General features: G+C 49.0%; 1 protein-coding gene across 1 annotated transcript in view; it reads left to right on the forward strand.

Annotated features, from left to right (window-relative positions):
- SYN3 (synapsin III) overlaps positions 1–26,348 on the forward strand; it is a 455,663-nt gene that overhangs the window by 424,959 nt on the left and 4,356 nt on the right. The window contains exons 8-12 of the mRNA XM_081249878.1: positions 8,563–8,705; positions 13,455–13,529; positions 16,471–16,573; positions 20,995–21,129; positions 21,994–22,081. Coding sequence (XP_081106004.1) covers positions 8,563–8,705; positions 13,455–13,529; positions 16,471–16,573; positions 20,995–21,129; positions 21,994–22,081 — 544 coding nt within the window. The remainder of the gene's footprint in view (positions 1–8,562; positions 8,706–13,454; positions 13,530–16,470; positions 16,574–20,994; positions 21,130–21,993; positions 22,082–26,348) is intronic.

The following is a 26,348-nucleotide window of genomic DNA, read 5'->3' on the forward strand; positions in this document are numbered from 1 at the left end:
AGACTTCCCAGGGAGGAGTAGCTCCTTGATATCAGGTAGTTGGAAAAGCCTCTGAGGGGTCATCTGGGCTGAGACCTGAAGAAACCAGCCATGGGAAGGTATTCAGGAAAATGATTCCACGGCAGTGGGAATAGCAAGTACAAAAGCAGTAGTAGGTCAGGGACAAGTTTGGCTGAGTGCAAAAGAGAGATGACCGGGGACCAGATCATAGAAGCTTTTCAACCTGGGCTGCACGCATTTGCCTGGGAAGCTTCCAAAAATACTGATGACTTGGCCCACACCCAGAGAGTCTGAGGAAATCAGTCTGAGGTTTGGCTTAGGCAAGAGGAATTTTAAAAGAGATGATTGCAGCAGTCCAAAGAGGGATGCTGTGGCCTGCACCAGGGTGGTGGCAGTGGAGGTGCCGCTCTCCTTCAGCCGCTGCTCTCTCCACACAACCCACCTGTGGCCACAGGAAGCACGTACATCCTTAGCCTGGATAAACCAAAGGCAGGATGCTTACCTGCAGATTGGCCTGGGAAGGATTCAGCACCCGACACATATCAGTCTTGCTGGGTGTCCCGCTGAAGCTCCTGCCAGACGTAGCACAAGGGAGGAGTGGTAGGCTGGCATAAACTTTTCCTAAGAAATCACCGTCTCAGAATCTCTAATCTCCAGGACCCCAACCTTGTAATATCAACGTGGGTGAATCTACCAGTTCTTGGCCATAGTGGTCTCTGTCACAGATCACTTTGGGAGGTGGCATCTTTGTCTTCTTGCTGCAGCTCTAGTTGAGACAATGCATTCATCAGGGTTGTCCAAAGAAACAGAAGCAATAAGAAGTATATACATAGATAGATAGATTTATTTTAAGGAATTGGCTCACGTGACTAACTTGTCTTCTAAAGTACAATTCAGTGGCTTCCTCAAGGAGGAACCATCACCACTGTATCATTCCAAGGCATTTTCCTCACCCCATATCCTTTAGCAGTCACTCCCCATTCCCCTTTTACCTCAGCTCCTGGCAACTACGCATCTACTTTCTGTCTCTGTGGATCACCAGCTTATACTAAAGCAAATCCCAGATATCACATCATTTCCTCTGTAAATATTTCAGTATGGGGACATCCCTGGTGGTCCAGTGGTTAAGAATCCCCCTTCCAATGCAGGGGACGCGGGTTCGATCCCTGATCAGGGAACTAAGATCCCACATACTGTGGGGCAACTAAGCCCGTGCGCCACAAATACTGAGCCCACGCACTCTACAGCCTGTGCACCACAACTAGAGAGAGGCCCACACACCGCGAGGAGCCCACATGCCGCAACTAAGACCCAATGCAGCCAAGTAAATAAATAAATAAATAAACAAATATTTTAAAAAAATATTTCAGTTTGAATTTCTAATACATAAGGACTTCTTTTTTAACATAGCCAAATAGTATTATTACACCTAAAAGTTTGGTAATCATTCTTTAATATCTAGTAAGTAGTCAGTATTCAATAGTCCTATGTTAATTGATTTTCTTTCATTGTATCCAAATAAAGCCTTCATATTTCACACGGTTGGTATGATGGAAGTCTCTTTTGATCTGTAACAGTTCCCTTCCTTCTGTTTTGTTTTTCTTGTCATTTAGTGGTTGGAAGGGGAAAAAAAGGTCATTTTCCTGCAGAATTTCCTACCTTCTGAATTCAGCTGATTACAGCTCTGTGGTGTTCTTCCAATGTCTGCATTTCTTATGACCTGGTGGATGAATATAGAGACTTGGTCTGATTCAAGTTCTAGGTTTTGGCAAGAATATTTCGTAGATGGTAGTGAGTGTTTCTCTTGCATATCTGTAGATGTAATCATGTCTGACTATCTCTCTTTTAGGATTTAAGACTGATCTGTGAGTTCAGGTGTTGTCTGCCTGATATACGCATTAGGGAGTTCTCCATCAGTCTTTCCCAGTGGTCTTCGGCATTGAGCATTGTTGCCTAGATCTGTTGTTGCAGTAACATAATTGTTGCAGAAGGCTGACATTCTCATTCTCTTACTTATTCTGCATTTATTAGCTGGCACTCATCTAAAAAGAAGAACTTTTCCTCATCAATTTGGATGACTATACAGGAGATAGCTTTGGCACTGGATGAATAATTGCATAAATAATTGTAAAAAAAAGCATTGATTGATGGTTCAAGGTCAGCAAAGAATCTCAACAACTATCTAATTAAAGATTAACAACTTTGGTTGAGCACCTACTAGGTGCCAGGCGCTATGCTAGGTAGGTCCTTTGACATTCATTATAATTCCATTTAAAAATCATAATAATCCTGCAAGGTAATTGTTATAATCACCTTTAATAGGTAAGGAAACTAAAGCTCAGAGAAGTAACTTAGGTAAAATCAAAGAGCTGGATTACATGTATAGGAAGAGTGCACCAAAATCTTGAATGACATAGAGCTGAGAGGGAGAGTTAACAGGTCAGACGACAGAATCAATATTGGATTCCAACCAAGACTGGAAAAGGTAGACATAAAGTCCTACTCGGGGATTAAAACCACTCAAGTCCAAGCTTGGAGAGATGTGGATTCTTAGGATCTTGTGTTTAAAAATGATCTAGAGGGGCTTCCCTGGTGGCGCAGTGGTTGAGAGTCCGCCTGCCGATGCAGGGGACACGGGTTCATGCCCCGGTCCGGGAAGATCCCACATGCCACGGAGCAGCTAGGCCCGTGAGCCGTGGCCGCTGAGCCTGCGCGTCCGGAGCCTGTGCTCCGCAACGGGAGAGGTCACAACAGTGAGAGGCCCGCGTATCGCAAAAATAAATAAATAAAAATAATAAATAATAAAATAAAAATGATCTAGAGACATTAGCTTAGAACAAGCTCCACATGGATCTTAGAAATGCTAATATTTTATTTAGCTACGTTAATAGGAGCAAGATAATTAATAGGCACAAAGCTCCATTTGGATAAGAATCATAAATCTTGTTCTCTATTTCATCGCCAGCCCCCAGCATAGTATCTGGAAAAATGATCAGTTAGTCTCTGAATATATAATGGGCACTCAATACATATTTGTAAATACTTACATATATTTATTCTATCATAAAACAAATTTACTGAGCGCCTATTTTTCCCTGCTGTTATAGGTGCTTGAAATATAACAGTGCTCTTGCAGAGCTTATATCCCAGCGGAATGGTAGGGAAGAAAGACAACAAACAAATAAATAGATAAGGAAGTGGTGGTGGAAATGCTATGGAGAAAAGTTAAGCAGGGTAATGTGAATGAGGAGTGCTCGGTGGGAGGAGTAACCTCACACATGGTGGTCAGAAAAGGCATCTCTGAGAAGGTGAGGCTAGAGGAGAGACCTGAATGAAGTGAGGCTGTGAGCCATGCAAGCAAGGAACAGCAAGTGCAAAGGCCCTGAGGCAGGATTAGGCCAGATGTGTTCCAGATAGAGTGAGGTGACGGTCTTATCCAATCTCAACTGGTAGGACCACATCTGGAGTATGTGTGCAATTTTGGACACCACATAGTTTAAGAGAGTATCAAAGGGGAGCATTTTAAGGTAGTAAAGGGTCTGGAACCAGCTCACATTGGGATGGGTTAAAGAAAAGAGTGACTTAGGCACAGCTGGGTGGCTCTCATCCAGTGGATGAAAAGCAGACACAAGGCAGAGGGCCGAGATGTACCCTGCATGATCAACCACTGGAACCATTCGTTCACTCTTGGTCTAATATACAGTAGAACAAGTTCCCTAAGATGGTATGAGCCGCCTTGCCCAGTAGTGAGCTCCCTGTTATTAGAGGTGTTCAAGCAAATAGTGCACAGTCTTCCGAGCCGTAGAAGATGACTTGCCCGTCCCAGCTGGGATTTGGAGTAGGAGACCTCTGAGATGAATCCCACTGAGGAGATTCGGAATTGTCCCCTGACTCCTCTCTCCAGTTCCTCTCCCTCTGTTTTCACTCTCCCTCCTCGCTCACCCTGCTGATGGAGCACAGGTGTGCACGCACACACTCACACACACACTCACCCACTCACTCACACCGGGGAGGTAAAGCAGTTCAATAAGCTGGAGAGGTGGAAAGTGTGAGAAACTGAACAGGGAAACAGTGAGGGAAAGGAGGTAGGAGAGATGGGGGGTTAAGGTGAGGACGGCATGGAAGGGAGGCAGGAAGAAGGAGACAGGCACTGAGAAGGGGGCAGGGAAAGCGGAGGGAGGTAGAGAAGTAGGGGGAAAGGAGAGATGGAGAAAGACGGGAGAAGTAAGAGGTAGGTGACAAAGGAGAACACAGAGGGAACGGGACAAAGAGGAGAAAGATGATACTAAAAGTAAGAGGAAAAGGATGGGAGAAGGCAGTGGATGTGGGAGAGAGGAAGGATGGGGCCCAGGAGGAGGAGAGGGAGGGAAGGCGAGGAAGGCGAGGAAGGAGGCGAGAAGAGACAGGGGGCATAGAGGGGACAGGGAGGTAGCGTGAGGGTGTGCGACTTCAGAGTCAAGGAGCTCGTGTGGCACCCCGGCACGGGTCCCCAGAGCAGGAAATGGGTAATCTTGAATCACAGCTCATTTCAGGCTTCCTGTTTTCAGCTTGTCTCTGTGAACAGTTGGAGGGGTTTCCAGCTAGTAACTCCCTCCCCGGGCCAGCAGCCGTTCCACCCTCCCCATGGCTAGCCGTCCTCAATAGCTTCTCACCCCACCTCCCTTTATGGCCTGAGCACCCACCCAGAGTCCCCTCCAGCACCACCCACCAGGCCACCTGCTCCATTCTCCAGGGTCCCTGACTTCACCAGATTCTCAGGGCTCACAATGGAAGCTGTAAACCTCTTACAAGTACTGGGCTGACGCTAACCGATTGCACCACCGGCGCTACACTAGGAAGCGGTAAACCTCTGAGTGTGGAATCCAGCCTGAGCATTTACAGAAAAATTCACCTCGTAAAACATGTTTCCCTGAAACACATTTTCTTTGCCTTTTTCCAAGCACCCTTATTTTTCCTTCCATCCGCTTGCCTCCTCCCAAGTTACAAGCAGATCTTTATCCAGGCTTCTTAAAATCAATCCAGCAAACACGTCTGGAGGATCTGCAACATGCCAGGCACTGGTGTTACAACTGGGACCAAGACATGTTGTCTGTCCTTAGGAAGCTCACAGTCTAATGGGGAGACAGACATGTGTGGAGCCAGTGGGAGAGCCAGGTTTTATGGGGCTCAGACGTCACACAATTTAAGAATAAAATTACTAGCCCATGTATGAGAAACCTGGGTTACCTGCTCAGTCCTGAAGAGGGCAGGATGAGTTCCCCACCCCAAACAACCTGACTACTCTAGGAGAGAAGGGCTCACAGAGGGAGGTTGGGATGACCACTAATTAATTAATAATTAAACCTCTACATCTATACTTTCTCTCTTTTGTCTATCCTGTAAATAAATGAATGCATGCATGATGCATTCAACAAATATTTACTTAAGGATGAAGTTCGGCTGCTGTAACAAAGACCTAAGGTGGCTTAAACAAGCTAGGACCTTCTCTCTCGCCTCACAGGCTCCTTCCATCCTGTTGATCATTCCTTCCTGGGGTGTTGCCCTTCAGACACAAGGTCTTCAATTTAGCCCACTGCAGCTAGCAGGACGAGGAAAGGAGGAAGGGAAAAGCATCCCCCCACACAAACTTCCCTTATAAGGCAGACCTGGAAGTTCAGGCCACGCTTCTGCTCACATCTCATTGACCAAAACGTGATCGCACAACCATGATCACATGACTACACACAGGTGCCAGGGAGATGGGGAAGTGTAATATTTATTCTGGATGGTCATGCACCCCCAGACCAAGGTGCTTCACTGCTATAGAAGAAGAGAATGGATGTTGTGGACAACCAGAAATCTCTGAAACAGCCTGCAGCATTTGTTGTTCTGACTAGGAAACCAGAAGTAGCTCTGGTCCTTTCCAGATCCACCCAGTGACAAAAGTGAATTAGACGAGCTGTCCCTGCAAGCTCTCACCCCCATTCTTTCATTTCGTTAACTCTCTCTTTACCGGATCCCAAATGTTGGCTGAGAATGAAACATTATGACCACCCAAGGGGCAGTTGAAGGAAGAGGAAGCAATATAGACTTTGAAGAAGTTGCCAGGAAAAAAAGGGAAGAAAATAGTGGCATGAAAACCAAATTTCGAAAAGTTCAGTGGCTTCAGATACCATAGAGTGCCAAAGCAGGATAGGGAGCAAAGGGAGCTCTATTGTATTTGCCAATGAGGAGGTCGAAGGTGACCTTTGCCAAATCAGTTTCGGTGGAGTGGTGGGGAATGACATCCAGAGAGGGCTGGTTTAGGAGTGAGTGGGAAATGAGGATGTAGAGACAGAGAGAGCAGTGGTAACTGAGGTACTGAAAAGCAGGAACAGTTTGAGATCAGTGGATCCATGATCATGTTAATCCAAAGGATAAAGAATCAATAAAGGGCAAGAGATGAAAAATACAGGGCAGGAATATAGTTTGGCTGCTTTAACAAAGACCGAAATAACCGTAGCTTAAACGAGATTAAGGTTTACTTTGCTCTCATGTAGGAGTCTGAGCATACACAATCAAGGGCTGACTGGGGACTCCATGGTGTTGGAAATCCACGTTCCTTCCACCTTATTAGTCAGCCATCTTCAACATTCAGCTTCCATCTTGTGGTCCAAGAAGGCTGCTCCAGCTCCCACCATCATGTAAACATCCCAGTCAGGTAGAAGAAGGGAGAAGGAAAGGGTTAGGGTTCCCTTCATCTTAAAGGCACCACCCAGAGGCTGCTCGCATCACATCTACTCACAGTTTCACTGGCCAGACTTAGAGACTTGACCACATCTACCTGTAAGGAGACTGGAACAAAATAATCTTTAGCTGAGAGACCAGCTGCCCAGGTAAAACTTAAGGGTCCTATTACTGAGGGAGGAGGGAACAGCAGGCAGTCAGAGCCTTAGAGGACCTAGAACAAAGGGTAGTTTCGGCCTCCGGTGGGAGGAGGCACCCTGCCACTGAGGCTGGGTTGCTCAAAGAGCCAAGAAGAGAGAAGGTTTGCCAAGCCTCCCTCCCCATCGCTGTGTACGATCTGTTGGGTGGGGCCGCAGGCATGCACTTGTAGATACCCTGAGATTGTTCAAAGAACAGCTGTGCTTTTGGAGTCCTGAGTTTCATTTCCAACTCTTTGCTTAACTGCTGTATGGCCTTGGACAAGGAGAAAAATCTCCGTTTCCACATGTTAAGTGGCCATAATAATGGCCACCCTGCCTGCCTCACAATCCTGTTTTGGGTCCCAAAGGAGAGCTTTGAAGATGCCATGTAAGTTGTGAAGTTGGGGCAGATGAGAGTGGGCATCATCATGGAGGGAGGGAGTGGTCAGGGCACTGCTGAGCCTGAAGGGTGGGCAGGAAAGGACTAGAAGAGGCTGTAAGGACAGGACCACCTCCCACACAGGCTGCTCAGCACTCACCCAGCCCCTCAGTGGATCTGGCCTCTGCTCACTGCTGGCCCAGCTTCAGAACCCCTCCGCTGCTGTCCAAGTGAGGATGACAGGGGAGAGAGCACCCACCCAGCTGTCCACAGGTGCTGGGAGTCAGCCTCTGTTATGTCTTGAGATCGCTGTCACAAAGCCTTGGCCTCATCCCCTGCACTTGGCCTTGGAAGCTCTCCTAAGACCTCTTCTTGACCCCAGGACACCACCGCATGTTCCTGGCCTCAGCCCAGTAAACAGTGTGAGCAAGTTTCTCCCCCAGGCCTTTGGACTAGCAGAGCTAGCCATGTCCAGTGCGTGCACACTCCCCCACACACACATGCACACATGGACTGCACACACAGAAACACGGCACACCCCACACAACACACATGCAAACACCACACATATACATCACAAAATATACATTCCACCCACATACCCCACACACCCCACACACTTCACACACACAACCCACATGCACACACCCTGCCCATGCACACCACATGCACATACACACATACATACTCTCTTCTTTCTAACTGGTCTCTCTCTATCCCACATCACACCCCTCCATCCAACCCTCTACACAGTTGCTTGAGTGATTTTCCTAAAACACAAATTAAGCTACTTTCTTGTTTAAACTCTTCTCCGTCAAGTGGCTTTGCAGAGTCTTCAGGCTAGCATCCTAGCCCCTACGAAAGCTGTTGAGGCCCTCCATGGTCTATTCCCTGAAGACCCTCTTCAGGCATCCCCCCACCCTCCTTCCCCCTTGGCCAGTCCAAACTACTGGCCCATCCCCCCTCCCTACGGGCTCCTCCTGCCTCTGCCTTGTCCATCCCCCATCCTCTCCAGAGAATGCACCTGCTCCATAGTCCATGTGAGAATTGCGTTCATTCTTCCAAACCCTGTTCAGAGCCCACCCCTTCTATAAAGATTCCCTTGACTCCCCAAGTGGAATGCTGCCTTTCTCTTCCACAGGAAGTGGTGGGGTGACTTGTTTTCTAGGTCTGCCTCCCCTGCCAGGCAGGCGACCTTCTCAAGGTTACTATATACGGCGCAGCCCTGGGTCCCAGCACTGGGTAGGTGCCCAGTGAACGCTGGGTGGGTGGTACTCAACCCCTCATCCTCCCACACAGATCAAAGTAGAAAACCAGCATGACTACCAGGACATCACCAGCATGGTGGCTATGGCCAAAACCTATGCCACCACCGAGGCCTTCATCGACTCCAAGTACGACATCCGCATCCAGAAAATTGGATCCAACTACAAAGCTTACATGTGAGTCCCTGGGCAGGGGCTGGGGAGCTGGGAGGAAGGGTAGGAGCAGAGTGTGAGAAGAACGGAGATTAAAAATACATGTCATGGGCTTCCCTGGTGGCGCAGTGGTTGAGAGTCCGCCTGCCGATGCAGGGGACACGGGTTCGTGCCCCGGTCTGGGAAGATCCCACATGCCGCAGAGCGGCTGGGCCCGTGAGCCATGGCCGCTGAGCCTGTGCGTCCGGAGCCTGTGCTCCGCAAGGGGAGAGGCCACAACAGTGAGAGGCCCGCCTACCGCAAAAAAAAAAAAAAAAAAAAAAAAAAATACATGTCATGCCCTGTCTTCTCTGCCCCAGAGCAGAGACCCCATAGGGACATCATTATTCTCCCTTTCTGTCTCCTTTACCTCCCTTCTTCTCTGGTTAGTACAGCGGAAGGCTGATGTTCCATTATGGCTTATCCCAGGGTGGAAATCTGTCTACCCAAATGAAGCCTGTTTCCCCCAGAGAAAGAAAGACTGTTGGCATGTTTCCAAGTATATACCTGATGTATGTCATAGGAGACATACATGGAAGAGAGACTTAGGGACAAATCAAGGAAGGCCCTGAAAGCCTTGCTGAGGGTTGTGAATTTTATTCTCTTCCCTTCTGAGCAGTGGAGTGTCATGATCTGACCTGTATTTGTAAAAAGATGGCTCTGGGGCTATGGGCTGCAAAAGAGTTTCTCTGGGACAAATAAGATCAGGAAGGAGATTACATCAGATTTCTTCAGCTGCAATTAGTAAAAAACATACCTGACTAATTTGGTGACATTTTTTTAAGGGAATTTATTAGATGGATGATCAGAACTAACTAACAAATCCCCAAATTATCAATTTCAGAAATATTAGGGTCCAGGGCAGCCCCAAGAATCTGGGTAGCCAGAAGTAATATACAGTCTTCACGGCACCCCATTAGGAAATGAATCTGCCCTAATCATTTTCAGGGCTTAACTCAAGATCGTGATTCCGTGGAAACAGTGCTGATTAATCCAACTGTGGTCACATGCTTATTAGTTAGAGGAATGTAGATGAGCAGTATGAAGAGTCCCACCAAGATAGCATGCAATATGGGCAGCGTCATTATCCAGTGGAAACAGAGGTTGTGTGACTAAAAGAAAAGGGATGAATGCCAGAAAATCCAACACACATTCATCCCAGGGGTGGTTCAGGCAAAGGATGACTCACGCTGGAGCTGCAGTTACAAGGATGAGTGGGAGTTCTTGACCAGGTGGAGGGCTTGGTGTTTAGAGAGGTCTCATCTGCCCCAAGTCCTCTCTGTCTCACTTTGGAATATTGTTGTCTCCACTTGGAATGATGAGACCCCAGAGAGGCAACAGGTGCCTGCTTTCCAAGCATGTATGGCACACTGATTGCCTGGTTCCATCTTTGAGGACTACAACAGCTGACTCTGGACAGTTAGAAAGTCCTTTGCTCCTGTGTGCTGGAGCTGTGCTCCAGATCAGGGTTAGCAAACCACAGCCCACAGGCCAAATCCAGCTTCCACCTGTCTCAGTAAATAAGGTGTTATTGATCACAGCCATACATATCCACTTCTGTATTATCTAGGGTTGCTTTTGCACTACCTGGATTGCCTAGACCGGGGGTCTACAAACTTTTTCTGTAAATGACCAGATGGTAATTTTAGGCTTTGCAAGTCACACAGTCTCTGTTGCAACCACTCCACTCTGCCATTGCCTGGGAAACTGGAGAAAATGCAGTCAGTTGACCTATAAGGAAATATGCCCAGGAAAGGGATGGAGCCAAGAACTACTTCTGGCCAGTCTTGCCAATCGCTCTCTTCCACCCATGAGCCAGGCCAGACCTGTCACTGCTCTCAGATGCCCTCAGGGTGATAAGATCACCTCCCCCTGCCACCCCCAACCTCTCTGAGTTGGAGAATATTCCAGTACCTGGTCCAGTGCATTCCTGAGGCCTCCACCATCCCTCATGATATCATTTCCCCCCTCTCCTCATTGTTAGCGTTTCCACTTGACATTGACAACACCTTGTCCCAGTTTCTCTTCTTGAGGGTTACCTCATTGCTGCATTCTTTATGCTGAGCCTTTCTGCCCTGACAGCTCCAATTTGTCATTAGTTATGGTGCTTCCTGGACCCTGGGTTGGCCCACATCCGAGGGAGAGTGTTCATGTCACACCTCGGTGTAGGACGCCCTCTCTGCCCATGACCATTCAGCGTCCTTTCTGGCCCACTTCCTGCCCAGCACTTGGGCCTTTGTGCTTGTTGCCACTGGGTGTCATTGTTTCTAAGTCCTCTCAGCAGACAGAGCTGGGAAATAAATATGTGTATCTCAACCCGTGTATACACACATCTGTAATTATACACACAGAGACACACACACACACACATACATATCCATCTATAGCTAAAGCTAAACAGAGTTCATACTGATGTGTCAGACTTTCATCCAGTACCACATGATTCATTTTAGCCTTCCCAGATTGCTTATCTGTAACTTCCCACCCCAACAGGGAAAAAACCTGGCTCCCACCATCCCCCATCCATGTACTTCTTTGTTCATCCACAGTATATGTGTACGGTTGCAGAACTGTCAAGCCATAGTCCCATGAGAAACAGCTTCACCAACTATGGTACAGGACTTACATACAGTTTCTTTTGTACTTAGTCATACAGTCTCCACTAATTGCCAAAGTTACTTAGGCAGCACCTTTCCACTCACCCCCACCCCTTCATCAAGGGGGTCAGCTTCATACATGTGTGATAAACATAGATTCTGTTGTCACGGTCTACATCCCATCCTACATTCTAGCAGCTGCATCACATTTGGACCAATCAACTCTTTTCCCTAAACCTGTGATGGGCTCTACCATGAAGAGTCATGGTTAAGAGCACAGAGTTTCTCAGATATGGTTTGGTGGCTTCTGCCACTCAGTGGGAATGATAATAATATCCATCTCATTAGGTTTGTGAGACTGAAATAAGCCAGTGCTTATAAAGCTTTTAGACCCATGTCTCAGACATAGAAAGCACTCACTAAATATGAGCTCTCACTATCGTCATCTTCTTGGAAGGAGACCAGTCTGGCTTGTGTTCCTGCTGCTTCTGGCATTAGAATGCTTTTTTTTTCTTGTCTATGCTTACTGAAAAGTAATAGTAGCACTCATTGTACTAAGAGATTTATGGGAATCTTTCCTTTAATCCACACAATGCCCTATAAGCATGGTACTAATATTATTCCCATTTACCAATGAGAAAATAGACTCAGAGATGTTGTCCATGGTTATACAGCTAGAAAATGCTAGAACCAAGATTCAAACTCGCATCCATCTGACTCAAGTCAGTTCTTACCTTCCCTTGTTACCATGCAGATCCCACTCTATTGAATCCTACTCATCCTCCCAGGCACCTCTCAATCGCTACCTTCTGGGGTTCATGTTAAGTGACTGGTTTCTCCTTTGCTTCCCCGGAGTGCTTCATGCCTCGTGTGTACTGCTAACCCTACCATGCCTATGTTCTGGTTTTAGGCTGGTCTACCCTTTAAGGTAGTGAGCAGCTCGAGGAAGGGGTCATCTCTGCATACTCAGATTAGTCCTGTACCCAGGACATAGGGAGGCCTGGTGATTGTTTGCCAAATTGAATTGAATTGCATTGAGCTGAACTAAACTTAATTGACATGAAGCTTATCAATGTCACTGCTACCCTTAGTCATTATGGCTCCTATTGGCCACCATCTATTCTCAGCATCTGCTGTGCTCGGATACATTTTATTTTCTCTTTTAGAAAGACATTTTATAGCAATTCCTCTCCTGGTTCACCCTTAAACCTCAATCACATGCCTTCCCTTGGTCATGAAACAAATTGCTTTACCTCTGCCACTTTGCTTAAAGCCATTCAGTCTTTGCTGAATCCAGATATGCCATTAGAGATAGTTTGTCTGGATTGCTCTTCAACATACACAGTCCCTTACCTAGTAGGTAGTTGCTGGGCACCTACTACATGCCAGGGACCACTGGACACTAGAGGTACAGAGGGATGAGTCAAACATGTTCCCTGCCCTCAGGAAAGACAGCACACTAAAGTAGTCATTGCAAGTGAGGTGAGCATTACTAAACATTGGTATAGGGTGTAGTATAGGGGGTTCTTCTTGGGGAACATGTACTCTCAGGAAGTCACATTTTCAGATGAAACTTGAAGGATGAGTAGGACTTAGGGAGGCAAAGATGGCGACGAAGACTGGATCAGGCAAAGGGAAAAAGGTGTGTGGAGGCCTACACACAGGAAATATCCATGGGCTTTGGAGAAAGGGCAAGGGAACTAAGAGGGTGAGGCAGGCAGAGCCAGAAGGCCTTCCTCCTCGTCACCATGGAAGAGTGATCACTTCTCTCCATGGCTCTCAAGAAAGATTCCAGAGTCACCGGGGGCTATACTGCCCTATAGTTCTTCTTCTGAAAAACAGGAGGCCAAAGTTTGCAGGATTTAATCTGATAGTGTAGGCGTTTGTTAAATTTAACTTTTATATTTCAGAGGTGGCTTGGGGAAAGACACACACGACCCAACCAATAAGACAGTCAACACAGAGGGAAATAAAAAGAGAAAAATAATTCTGAAGACTGGATGCGTACCTAAGAATACATGTCAGAATGTAAGCCAGATATTTGAATCAGAGCCGCCAAGCAGTCAAAGCAAAAAAGGAAAGCAGATCAATGACCAGCATCCCTAATGCCCTCACGGTGTTATTTGTTCTGATACAGGAGGACCTCCATCTCTGGAAACTGGAAGGCCAACACAGGCTCTGCTATGCTGGAGCAGGTGGCCATGACAGAGAGGTAAGAGGCAAAGGAGGTGTTTAGGGAGAGGCACCAGCCATAGTGGGAGATAGATAGGGATACAGTAAGGATCCTGTAATGAATGCCATCTCACACTTTGGCCAGTGTCTCCCCACCCACAGAGTACTTTCCTAGGCATGATCCCCGTTACTGCCCATAATAGCCTGCAGGGAAGGTTTTATAAATAACCCCATTTTACAGATAGGGCAGAAAGTTTAGAGGGGGAAAGTGACTTGTCCAGGGTCACAGAGCTAATCAGTGACAGAACTGAAAGTAGAACCCTAATATCTTGACTCCAAGTCCAGGGGTCTTTCCCGCCCTACCCAGCTGCTGTAGGAAGAGAGCAAGAAGTCCTCATCAGTCTTTTCCTGCTCTGACAGCTGCATGGAAGCATCCCTATTAGGGCAACAGGGCTACTGGACTGTCCACTCCTCTCTCAGACTTACTCCTATCTCAGTATGAGAGGGAGAGGTTGACTTGCTATGAATCATGAATGTGGCAGGGATGCACTCTGGCTGAAAGTCGCTCAGGTCTTTCTCCCTTATTTAAACAACACCTGTAAGCCATCCTCACCTGAAGGAGGACCTGTCGCCTGCTCTTGGGGCCAGCAGCACACATACATCCTTTTTTGATTGCCCAGTGACTTCTGCTTGCAAGCATTCAATGACAGTGGACAAAGCATGGGCTTTGGGGTCAGAAAGGTCTGTTCAGTGAACATGTGTTGAGTGCCTACTGCATGCCATGTATGTTGAGCACTAAAGAGGCCAAGATGAAAAGACCCAATCCTTCCCTTTAAGAACTCTGTATCAGTTGCAAGTGTCAGAACACAAATTAGATTAGTTTGAACCAAAGCGGGGATTTATTGGCTTGTGGCAATGAAAACTCCAGAGGTACAGCTCCAGGTAGGACTTTAGAACTTATTCTACCCCCTTAAGTTGGATAGAATATGTTGGCTTCTATGTTGGTTTCATTCTGGTCATTCGTATGGTGGCCCATAATGACTCCAGGCTTATATCTTGACAGTGTCAAGTCCAGCAGAAAGAAGGTGTCTTGCCCAACCATTGCAGTCAAAGCCTGGAATAGAGCCTTATTCACAGATTGGCCTGACTTCGATCATATGACCATCCCTGAACCAATCACTATGGTCCAGAAAGCAGCAATGCTGTGATTATATAGGCCTATGTCACATCTCTGCCCCTAGAGATTGGAGTGGGACCACCCTGCTACAGCAATGATGACTGAGTGAGACTTAGGGGAGGGATATAACACAGTCACTGTCCTCATGGAACTGCTGGTTCAGGGCTCTAAGCTGAGGAAGCAGCATGAACGAAAGTGAGTGGTCCTGCCCCTTCCAAGCTGTATTACGTAGGGTAAGTTAACTACCCTTTCTGAATTTCTTCAGTTGTAAATTGGAGTTAACATACCCAAGCCAGAGGGCTGAATGAGAGAGGGATGTTCAGTACCTAACCCAGTGCTGGCCTATGGCAGGGAGGGGCACTGTAAATGTTGGCTTCCTTCCCTTCCACTCAATCCCAGGTGGCAGCTACTACCTTCCAGGTGGGTACCCACCTACGCTAACTAGTCTCAGGGGAGTTGTGCTCATTACCTGGCACAACTGAATCACCTGGTTTGGGGGAGTCACATCCTTCCCCCAGTGGGCATTCATAGGACAGTCTTGGCCCTTTTCTTCATGGCCTTTCCAGAATGTGAGCCCAGCCTTCCCCAATGCCTCACAAGCTACTCACAGATGTCTCCAGCAGGGCACTATCTCCCTGGCTCTGCTCAGTCCCAGGCCACATGGGCCATCTCTGCAGGAGCCTACCATGGGAGTGGGTCTGCTGAGGCCTGGAATTCACTTTCCATTCTGCAAATTCATGGACAGTACCCTCAGTGCCTCAAGGGGCATTAGCGGATGAGATGAGAGATCTGGTTCTGAGAGCACTTCAGCTCATTCCAGGCCTTATGGCTCAGAGACACAAATAGATCTCAGAGCAGGCATGCCCCCATGTGACCCTGGAGGGTGGAGAGAGAAGCAAGAACATTTGACACAAAGTCCCCTGTGACTCCAAATCCAGCCACCATGAGGGAAGCCAAGTGCAAGGCCAGGAAGACTTCTCCAGATACAACCATCCTCTTGTTGCAGGGTCAAAGTCCAGCACTGAGATCTTCCCCTGCAAAGCAAACAGGCCTTGCAGCCATCAAGTGGCTGGAAAGGGGAAAAAAAAGCAGCGGGTCCAGAGGACCAGGCCCCCAGGCCAGACAAGAACAGCCTGCCAGGCTCCTCTGCCCGCATTCCCCAGGCAGGAGGAGAATATGCCCTTTGTCCCCACAGGCTGGGCCTGGGAGAGCGGCCTGGGAGGGATTTCTGGGGACCTTCGAGCAGCTTTCCCAAGGGAAAAGGACTTCAGGGGAAGCTGGGTGTCCAGGATGGCTCCAGATGGGGGCAAGGCAAGCTTCCCACTACTAGGGAGCCAGTCAGGTTCTAGGCGGGGTGGGGTCAGGTCTCTGAGATCTCTCCCAGCTCCCATTCCTTCTCCCCCAGTCCTGCTTCTCTCCTGCCTTCCTGGCTCCCTTTTAGCTGCTCTCCTGCTGTCTCTCTCTCACGGTCCATCTATGTCTCTGCCTCCCTCTTTACCCATTCTGTCTCTCCCACTGCCTCTGTCTCTCTCAGGCCTCTGTCTCTCCCACTGCCTCTGTCTCTCCCACTGCCTCTGTCTCTCTCAGGCCTCTGTCTCTCTGCCTTTCTGTCTCTCTTGCTGCATCTCCTGTCTCTCTCCATCTCTGAATGGTTGCCTGTGTGTCACTGTCTGTCCCATAGCCTGTTTTTCTGTATGTGTCCTTCTGTGTCTCTCCCTCCCTCTGTCTCTGCCTCTCTCTCCCTCTGCTTCCCGTCCCTGCTCCCTGCCCCTCATGCCCACTGCCTGTCTCTCCATCCCTGCAGGTACAGGCTGTGGGTGGACAGCTGCTCAGAGATGTTTGGTGGCCTGGACATCTGCGCCGTCAAGGCTGTCCACAGCAAGGATGGCAGAGACTACATCATTGAGGTGAGAGGTGGACCAGGAGGTCCTCCTGGCCTGTCCAGGCCCCTGAGCAGGCATGCCAGAGGGAAGGAGTCCAAGTGTGGCCTCCAGCGTGGTCAGCTGTGTCTTAGCCCATGGCTGGGGCACATGCAGCCCAAGCCACAGCAAGCAGCTCCCACAGGCTTCTCACCTACCACCCTCACATACCCCATCCCCACCCTTGGCTGCCTCTAAAGCCTTTGTGCCCAGGGGCTCTGAGCTGGCCCTCAAGAGTTCTGGGCATGAGGTTAAACAAAATATCCCCAACCCATGGCCCTAACGGTAGGGGAAAAGCATCGGGCCAAGAGTTGGCAAGATTCCGTCCCCTCAGGCCTCTTCAATTTTCTCAATGTCCCAGTGTGTAAAGAGGACACACTTCCCTGGTCACTAGGCAGAGATTCCATTGTCTGTTCAATCAGCACCCAGTGGCTCCCATGGGCTTGGCGTGGGGGCAGCTCTGGGGACAGAGCTCTGAGCAAGACGGACGTGGGGTGTGCAGGCTGGCAGGGAAGGGTGGTACACTAACTTCAGGGCACCGAAGGTTAGGAAGGGGGTGTGAATGGAGGGAAATGTAATTGTAAGAGAGGTCAGAGGGGCTCTGAGTCCCAGAATCTCTCCCTCAACCTTCCTGCAGCCCATGCCTCTCAGAGGCCAACCACCCCTGCTGCCCTCCAGAGCTGTCGCCTACAGGTCGCCGTGGTCCTTCCATCACCCTCCTCCCCTACCCCCACGACTTCCTCTCCATGCTTCTCCCATCCCCACAGCCCCCCTCCCACCTTCAAGGTTCCCTGTGTCCACCCCAATCCCACGGTCCCCCTTCCCCCTCCATGGCTCCCCACCGTCTCCCCCAATCCCACAGTCCCCCTCCCCGCTCCGTGGCTCCCCAAGTCTCTTGGCCTCACAGCCCCCTCTCCCTTCCTAACTCCCTTTCCCTCCCCGCCACAGCTCATGGTTCTCCATTGCTTCCCCTGAAAATGCTGCTCTGGCTCAGAATTCTCCCTTCTCTCCCCAACCTCACATCCTAGCTCTCCCACCCCCCAGAGCCCCTTCCAGTGCCTCCCTTCTGTGGCCTTCTCCAACCACGGCAGAGGCGCGGTGCTGACACAGGGCCAAGACACGTGAGGGAGAGCCCTGTGGCTGCCCCCTCCCCGGGGTGTGGGCGGCTAATGGGAAGCACATGGCTGGGGTGACCGCAAGAGCCAGCCAGTCCTCCAGCCCCGAGTGTCTGCACCACTCCTGGGACCCACAGCATGGCGGGACCCGGTGACCGGAGGGGTGGGAGCCCCGCTCTTCTCCCCCAGCATTGCCAGGAGGGCATCCACACCCAAGCCCAGGGAGTAGCCAGCTTGAAGGTGAAGGGGAGGGAGACCAGGGTGGACATAGCCCCTCTGCCCACACTCACCCCTCAGAAGGCCAGGTAGCTTCCAAGGATGAGTTGCATCTATATTTGCAGGTTCAATCCTGCTCTAGAAAACAGCTCTCTCCTCAAGTCCAGCAGCCACCATTACCTGAAATCTCCTCAGCAGCCCCTCCTCAGAGGACATTGAAGGGGCCAGGAGCAAAACTACTGCCCTGTACATGTGCTTCCAAGCTAGACCCAGGCTGCTCCCTGGAGGAACGAAGATGCCTGGGACCTTCAGACCGACGCCTAGGGCATTGCATCTCCTGAGACCCTTCCTGGCCTCCTGCCTCTGCATCTCTCCATGGGACCACCACACATGAACTCAGCTTTGGCACACATGTGGTCATGGATTCACTCACCCATTCGTTCATTCACTGTTGAGCTCCTATCCTGGGCACCAGACCCCCAGCCAAGTGATGGAGATACAGCAGTGCACACAGTAGCAGGGACCCTGCCCCGAGAGCTTCCTTTCAGAAAGGGGACCAGCAATCAGCAGGAGGACCCCTGGCTCCCTTCGCCGAGCTCCTGCCTATCTGAGTTTCCTCAGCTTTCACTCTTAGGAAACAAAAATTTGTACCCGTGGGCCCAGACTCCATGCCTCCAGACATTCAGCGGGTCAGGGATGAAAGACCTTACACATTGAGAAAAAAAAAAAAAAATTCGTGGGTTTGGACTTTACAACACAATAAGACAACTTCTCAAAAATGTTCCGGGGGGCGGGGGGCGGGGGAAATGGCCTTTCAGATTTTTTTTTCTCTCAGAAACATTGCAGAGTTGTTTCCGTTGCTTTTCAGTTTAGAGTGAGGTCAAGGGAGATGGGGAGGTTTTTACCAGAAAGATAAAAGGTATTTTTCCCCAGTCAGGAAAAACAACAGACAGAAGGGATCCAAAAATACTGATTTCTTCAGCCACCTCTGTGGTGAGAACATAAAATTTGTGGGACATGTTTTGTGAAGATCCTCACAGTGAAATACTCAGGGGAAAGACCCATGAACTTGTCCTCCATGACCTGTACAGGGAATGACATTGCTCATTGGAAAAATGTTTCCCTGGGGAGACCAGAATGTCCACTTCCTCTGGCTGTGTCCGCCATGGGGACTCCAGAATGCTCTGACCTCAGGTTCCTTGTGGTGGCTGTTTTCTACTGCAGGGAGTGTAGGAAACACAAACCAGAACAGAAAGGGGTGGGCAGGGTCAGGAAGAGAAAGGACAGGCCTGTGTACACGTAGACTCCACAGTTATAACTCAACTCAGCCCACATTGAACGAGAGACTGTCCATGTGCCGGGCACTGGGATCCAGGGTACCAAGAACCCAGGCATAACCAGCAGGGAGCTCAATTTGAGGACAGTTTTCAGGACCATCTGCATTCACATCCTTGGGTTTGCTTTTCAGCTTCCCCACCATAGTAGGTGCTTTAGACTCACAGGCTCCTAGAAGTCCCAGCTGGAAGGGTCTTTGCAGCTGCCCAAACCCCTCAGTTTATAGTTGAGGGAAACAACAGGCCCACAGAGGAAAAGTGACATGCCAAGATCACACAGCAAGTCCCTAGCAGAACCGAAGCCTGGAACCCAGGTCTGCTGTTCCCCTTTCTTAACACAGAGAGCTGTTCGGTGATCGGTGAGACACGGAAGGGTTGCTAGCAATCTGTCCTTGAATTTGCTGCTTCTTTGACTTCAGTTTTCCCATCACGATAAGGACAGTAATGGTACCTGTCTCAAAGAGCTATGCTGAGATTGGTGTGAGGTCATCCACACCCAGTGCTTAGAACAGCGCCTGGCACGTAACAATGAAATAGAGCACTTATTAGTATCCTTATCATCAGCAGCAGGACTTATTGCAGGGACCTTTCATTCCTCCATTCAAGAGGTACTTAGTGAGGGCACACCTGTCTAACAGGACACAGGGCCCATCCCCAGCCCAGGGGCTCACCGTCTGGTCGGGGAGACACACATCAACAGGAGACCATGGCCCTGTGGGATAAGCTGTCCAACGGGACGACCAAAGTGACGGTGGCAGGAGTGCCGAGGAGGCTTCCCAGAGGAAGGGCCGGCTAGATGTTCCCTGACGGATGAGAAGGGCTTAGGTAGGTAGAGTGGGTAGAGAGAATGACACGCACAAGGACCTAGACAAGAGAGAACTTGGTGAGTCCCCAGCTTGGGAAAAGGGAGAACGAGACAGTGCATTTGATGGGGGCAGGGTGGGGGGTGGTGGTGAACAGGCTGGATTTCCCTACAGCTGGGGAGGAGACAGGGGGCCCACCAAGGCCCTCTGAGACCGTCTACAGCCGCCCGTGCCTGGGGAATCACCTGGATCGTTGGCCTGCGTGACTTCGGGCAAGTCCCTTCCCATCTCCGGGCCTTGGTTTCCCCATCTGCAAGAAAAGCGGATGTGCGGACATACAAATATGATCCCTCAGGCCCCCTCCCAGTGTAAGCACTATGCCTCCTTTGAGAAGCAGCCTGCTCCCCGTGGAAGAAGTTCCTCTCCAGGAGTTTATTCTGCCAGAGCCCTGGAGAACAGGCCTTGCCTCTTCCCTCTTCTCTCTGAGCCCTGAGTTGACTCTAACCCTTGTTCTTTTTTTGGTCATAATCGAGCCCCCCACCTTCACTGCTTCCGGCTTTGTGGAACACCTTGACTTTGGGCCAGAGTTCAGGAGGCCAGCCCCAATCTTGGGTGGGGGCCAAGGTGGGAAAAGAGAGGCAGAGACCAGCTCCCCAAAGAAAAGAGCAGAAAAGGTCAGCAAAGGCTCCCAGCCCTTGGTCGCATGTCTGAGGTCCAGCAAATGTCGACTGAATTGAACTGAGTCCAGGGAGTTGATTTAGACTGAACTGCAGGAAACTGGATGTCTCCACCGGGGTCATTCCCAGCTGGAGGCACTGGGCTGGGTGTTTGCATGGAGAGCATTGCCATCTAGTGGTCACTTCTGTCATGAGCTCTGAGCCTGCCTCCTGGCCGCCCTGGCCTGAGGGTCCTTCAGGACTCCTTTCTCTCATCACCTGCAGGTGATGGACAGCTCCATGCCCCTGATTGGAGAGCACCTGGAAGAGGACAAACAGCTGATGGCCGATCTCGTTGTCTCCAAAATGAGCCAACTCCCGATGCCAGGGGGCACAGTGCCCTCGCCCCTGAGGCCTTGGGTAAGGTCCTCGGAAGTAAGGGACACTGTGTAGCCATGAGAAACGCCTGGCTGTCTGGGAATGGGTGCCCTGATCCACAGGAGATGCTCCCAGGGAGGAACCAACTTGGGGAGAAAGGAATGGGGTGTGGGTGAGGCTGGGATTGGGGGAGAGCTTGTAGCCCTGCTCCTGATGGGGGAACTTGGGAGGCTCTGAGAGACCCTTCCTCCCTTCACCATCCTGGGGAGAAAAACCTTGTCTCAACTGGGCTTTGGGTGTCGGTAGGCAGAGATTATTAACATAAGAAACCAGTTGTCCCCTCTGTGCCCTCCATCCCGGGCCTGAGCAGGGAGCAGGGTGTGTGTGTGTGTGTGTGCGCGCGCACGCACGTGCCCGTGTACACACATGCCCTTTGTATACTCCCAGGGCACCAGTCAGTAGAGACTATTGTGTCTTCCGTTTTCCTCATCCTCCAACCTCAACATGCTCCCTCAGAGCTCCTCCCTTCCACAGTCCTCACCACGGACTACCAGATTATTCTCCAAAGAATTTGCTAGACCCCCAGCTTTCTGGAAAAGCAAGTCTCAAAACCTGCTCCCCCTTTCCCCACAAAAACAAACCTGTGATAACAGATGTCAGAATGATGGTCATACTCGAGGGGGCTGCTGGCTGGGAGGGGGCACTGGAAATGTTCTGTCTTGACCTGCTTGGTGGTTACACAGGTGTATCCACGTGTGAAAACTCGTTGTGCTGTACACTTTAGAACTGTGCACATTATGTAAGTTTTACCTCAGTAGTGAACAGATGTTGATAAACCCTGCCCTCGTACGCAGGAAGTAAATGGCTGTGGTGATCACAACAGGCTTCTTTTCTCTTCTGCTCTAGACTCCTCAGACTAAACCAGCAAAACCCCCCGGGCAAGCCCAGCTTGGGCCTCCGCTCGGACAGCCTCAGCCACGGACACCCACACAAGGTAGGGCCCACGACGAGCCGCGCACCTAGAGAAACTGTCCAGCAAGCATGCTGGAATGCACTGAGGGGTCCACGCGTGACTTCCAAAAGGCGCTCTGGAACACTCCATCTTAATACTTTATCCCCAGATATGTGCCCTCGCTCTGTATGCAGAACGAAAGAGACCATGAGGTTTGTCACCCCCTTAAAGTCAGAAAAGGAGGAAAGGAAGACAGACAGTAAATGTATTAAGTACCACTGTGCTAGGGACTTTCCCATTTGTTTTCTCATTTTCAGCCTCCCAACTTGTCAACAGTGAAAACAACAGTATTTCCCTTTTACAGAGATGGGTGTTGAGGCTTCGTCCAAGGAAGCACAAGAAAATGTCAGGTTTATAAGTCTGGCCTTTCAGATCTTCTAGAAATTGTCTGTTTCCTAGCTGCTAACAGTGCCTGATTATAGATTTATGAGCCAACCAGCTAGAGTGAGAAAGAAAAACGGAACGTTGTACAGAACCTTGTCGATTGGAATTGTTCCTCAAAAAATATCCCAGCATTACTATGTAAATGCCACCATTTATTAGAGGATGGATGAACTATTGATGACAAGATGAAAAGAAATCGTGGCCATAACTAACCTTCTCTCAGGCTGCCAGCTGCTCGGGTGTTCTCATGCTCAGGCCTGGGGAGAAAGTCAGCCCATGTCCTCTCCCGCAGTCGGAACTTTCCGGGCACACTCACTGCTCTAGTGCCAGCTTGGAGCCTCAGGACCGCTTCGCACCAAGAAGCCAGGCCAGGCATTTTCATGGTGACCTTTTAAGGATCTGCTTTAAGACTCATCAGAAAGAAACATTACTATCACACTGTGGCCTTTGCAGTCGCTTTTATCAAAGTAACAGATTCATTGCTTCTTGGGAAAATCGGCCTTGGGCACTAAATGGCTTCTTCTTCAAAAGGTCTTAGATAAAACACCCCATTCATCCTTCTTGTCTGTGCTTCTCTTCTTGGAAAAGCAGAAAGCATTTAAGAAGAGGGAAATTGCATGACTTACATAACTGTGTACGAAAGAACACTGGCTGCTTCTTCAGGCAGATAAACACCTATTTGAATCCACTTCCATGTCTCAGTACCCTGGCAGACTTAGGCAAGTTACATCACTTCTCGGAGCCTCAGTTTCCCCAGTGATAAAGGAGGAAATGACAGCTGCCCCGTTTAGTAATGGGAAGCTTCCCGTGAGATAACACAGGTGAAGCAGTTAGCAAGGTGCCCCGGCGTGGAGGTAGTGCTTAGTAGGTTCTAGCTTTTACTACTACTAATCTACTGTTAATAACTATTTATATGACCTTTACCGTTAAAAACTCACTATTAATATTTTGTGTCTTACTAACAATTATAATATACATGTTGTCCTTAATGGTTGTTATCATAACAATCCTTATAACTAAAGCAGCCCCACTGCCCTCCTGCCCGGTGAGAATTCTATGATTATAAATGTTCAAAAACAACTTATTCATCACCCTGCCAGGCTCTGACTGTGCCTCTGCCCTACCCTGGCCCTTCTCACTCTGCCCCAGGGCTTACTTTTTCAACCACATTTGAACCGAGCACTTTTAAAACAGAGAGCTACTGTATTCTGGTTTCCTCTCCGGCCCAGAGTAGAGACACGCTCGATAAAGAGATATTTTAAGCGACATGAGGCTAAACACACGTTTAGTGAGTTGAAAAACAATCAATTTAAAACCAATTAGGATAATTAAAGAAAATGCTCATTGAATTAACATTCAGATTAAAAATAACGAGGCTAATTAAAACACAGTGCTTTCATTGAGTTCCCAAAATAACAAGACCACATTATTAACTTGTTTTTTGAACTCACTACTCACTTTCAACTCAGTAAAAATGAAGGTCTCTTTTAATGAACCTCACATCTTTTAGCACCAATCCTGGGCTAAGGCAAATACTTTCTACATTTAATTTTTTTTCTGTATGTGCTCAAACAAAAAATACTAAATTTGTTGCTTTGCTGAGAAGCTGAAAACAATTAGTGTCTCTTGATGCATCCCACCTGTATAGTAGGGACTGAACGAATAGTTAATAAATGAATGAATGAGTATCCAGATTTTCCAAGATATTATATCAGTCTTGAGGAGCAGAGTGTGGAGAGGTGGGGTGGGGGGTGGGATTTAAGATAAAACTAGAAAACATGTCTTTTGGGACCTACAATGGGTTTAAAAAACAAAAAAGTAAACCAACATTTAAAAATCAGAAGCTTTTACATAAACATCTAGATTTCCAGCTTCTCCTGATAGAGCAGGAGCTCTAGAAACAGTGGGCCTGCTTGCTACGTAGCCACTGTCCACTGACAGGGCAAGGACTCCTCCATTTGCCTCAGGCCTTACTCCTTCCTCGCTAGTGTCACTTCCACAGTGACACAGTGTCAATTGCCATTTTCTTTGTTCTTGCCCCTCTTTAAAGAGATAAGTCTCTGAACCGTGTATCTCAAGTGGGAAAATTTTTTAAAGCCACGTGATTTTTCTGACACTCTCCTGCTTTATTTATTTATGTATCTGCCTGGCCCTATAGGTGTTTGAGTTTTGTGATCAATGGGTCCTCCAATCTACTGGGACAATATAGTCATGAATCAAGCCATGTGCAATCAGTTGCTAGACTGGAGCTGCAATTCAGTCCAACCTGGAAAGTGTTGCACAAGCTCACAAAGATATTCAAATACGGAGGGATGTTTGATGTCTAGTCCAACGACCTCATTTCCAAACAAGGGCCCAGAGAGGAGAAGTGATGCACCCACAGTCACACAGCAGGTTAATGGCAAGGACCTGGGGCTCTGGTACCTGTAGGGTGTCAGGGCCACCAGACATGCAGGTCGTGCCCTCCACACAGGGCCCAGCTGAGACAGTCTGAGGGGGGAGGCCAGCTGAAATCTAGTCCTTGCCCCCTTTGCACCGGGCTCAGAGCAGCCACCACTGGGGGAAAGCACCTTTTTCTTAATTTGCACAAAGGTGCTGCCCTGTGTGGTACAGTAAAGACAGGAAAAAAGGGAAACAAAAGAAAACAGAGCTTTGAGCCAGAGAGATCTAGGTTTGAGTCTAGGCTCTTCCCCTTACTAGAAGTGACACTTTTTAAGCAAGTCACAGTATATCTGGGACTGAGTTTCTTTGTAAAATGGGGATGATAATAATGCCTAACCCACAAGCTGCGAGGGTGCCCAGCCCAAGGCCGGGACATGATAGAGAGGACACAGTAGAGACCTGGGGAGCTCACACAAGTGGAAGCCACATTATGAAAGGGCTCAGAGTTGAGCTCCAGCCCTTTTTAAACTCTCAGTCTCCCATCCTCTCAACAAAGCATGGCGAGAATCACCGCAGTGCATCCCACCTTCCCAGGAGCCGCTGTATCCTGGGATGGAGAGCAGCAGGCAGCTAGTCTGCTTTGCCAAGATGCATTTCACAATCAGCAGTCCTGACACCTGGGTTCAAGGGTGAGGAGGGTGCACCTTGCTTGCTTGGAGCCTTGGAATTCCACTCAAAGTCATTTCTGGGAGGCTAAAATGTCCTTTCGCTTGTAGGTGAAAGCCTATATGCTCTGTGCATCAACAGGGTGAAGTCAAGCTCCTCTGTGGGCTTTCTGTGGTTACCCCTTCTAGTTATGAAACCTTAATGAGGCTGTTTCCACTTCAACCTGATGAGAAGATTGGTATCTTCCCTACCGGCCTCTCTCTAGATCAAATGATATATTGCTTTTGAAAGTTCTTAGAAAAGATTAGAGAGCTATCCAAAAGTAAGGGATAATTATTTTCATTGTTTCAAAAGTAATACATCTTCAGTGTGGAAAACATCAGTGAGCAAAAGGAAGAGAATTTAAGTCCCTCATCATCCCACCACTTTTTTTTTTTTTTGTGGTACGCGGGCCTCTCACTGTTGTGGCCTCTCGCGTTGCGGAGCACAGGCTCCGGACGCGCAGGCTCAGCGGCCATGGCTCACGGGCCCAGCCGCTCTGCAGCATGTGGGATCTTCCCGGACCGGGGCACGAACCCATGTCCCCTGCATCGGCAGGCGGACTCTCAACCACTGCGCCACCAGGGAAGCCCCCATCCCACCGCTTTTAAAGTCATTGCTCGGTGCCTCATTACTTGAAGCGTGGAAAGCAGAAGCATCACCTGGGAGCTTGTTAGTAACGTAGACCCCATCCATGTTGCCATAACAAAATACCACAGACTGAGTGGCTTCATCAACAGACCTTTATTTTCTCATGGTTCTGGAGGCTGGAAGTCCA

Source organism: Mesoplodon bidens (genome assembly GCF_964165515.1).
Source record: "Mesoplodon bidens genome assembly, chromosome: 11".
In the NCBI taxonomy this organism is placed as follows: Eukaryota; Metazoa; Chordata; class Mammalia; order Artiodactyla; family Ziphiidae; genus Mesoplodon; species Mesoplodon bidens.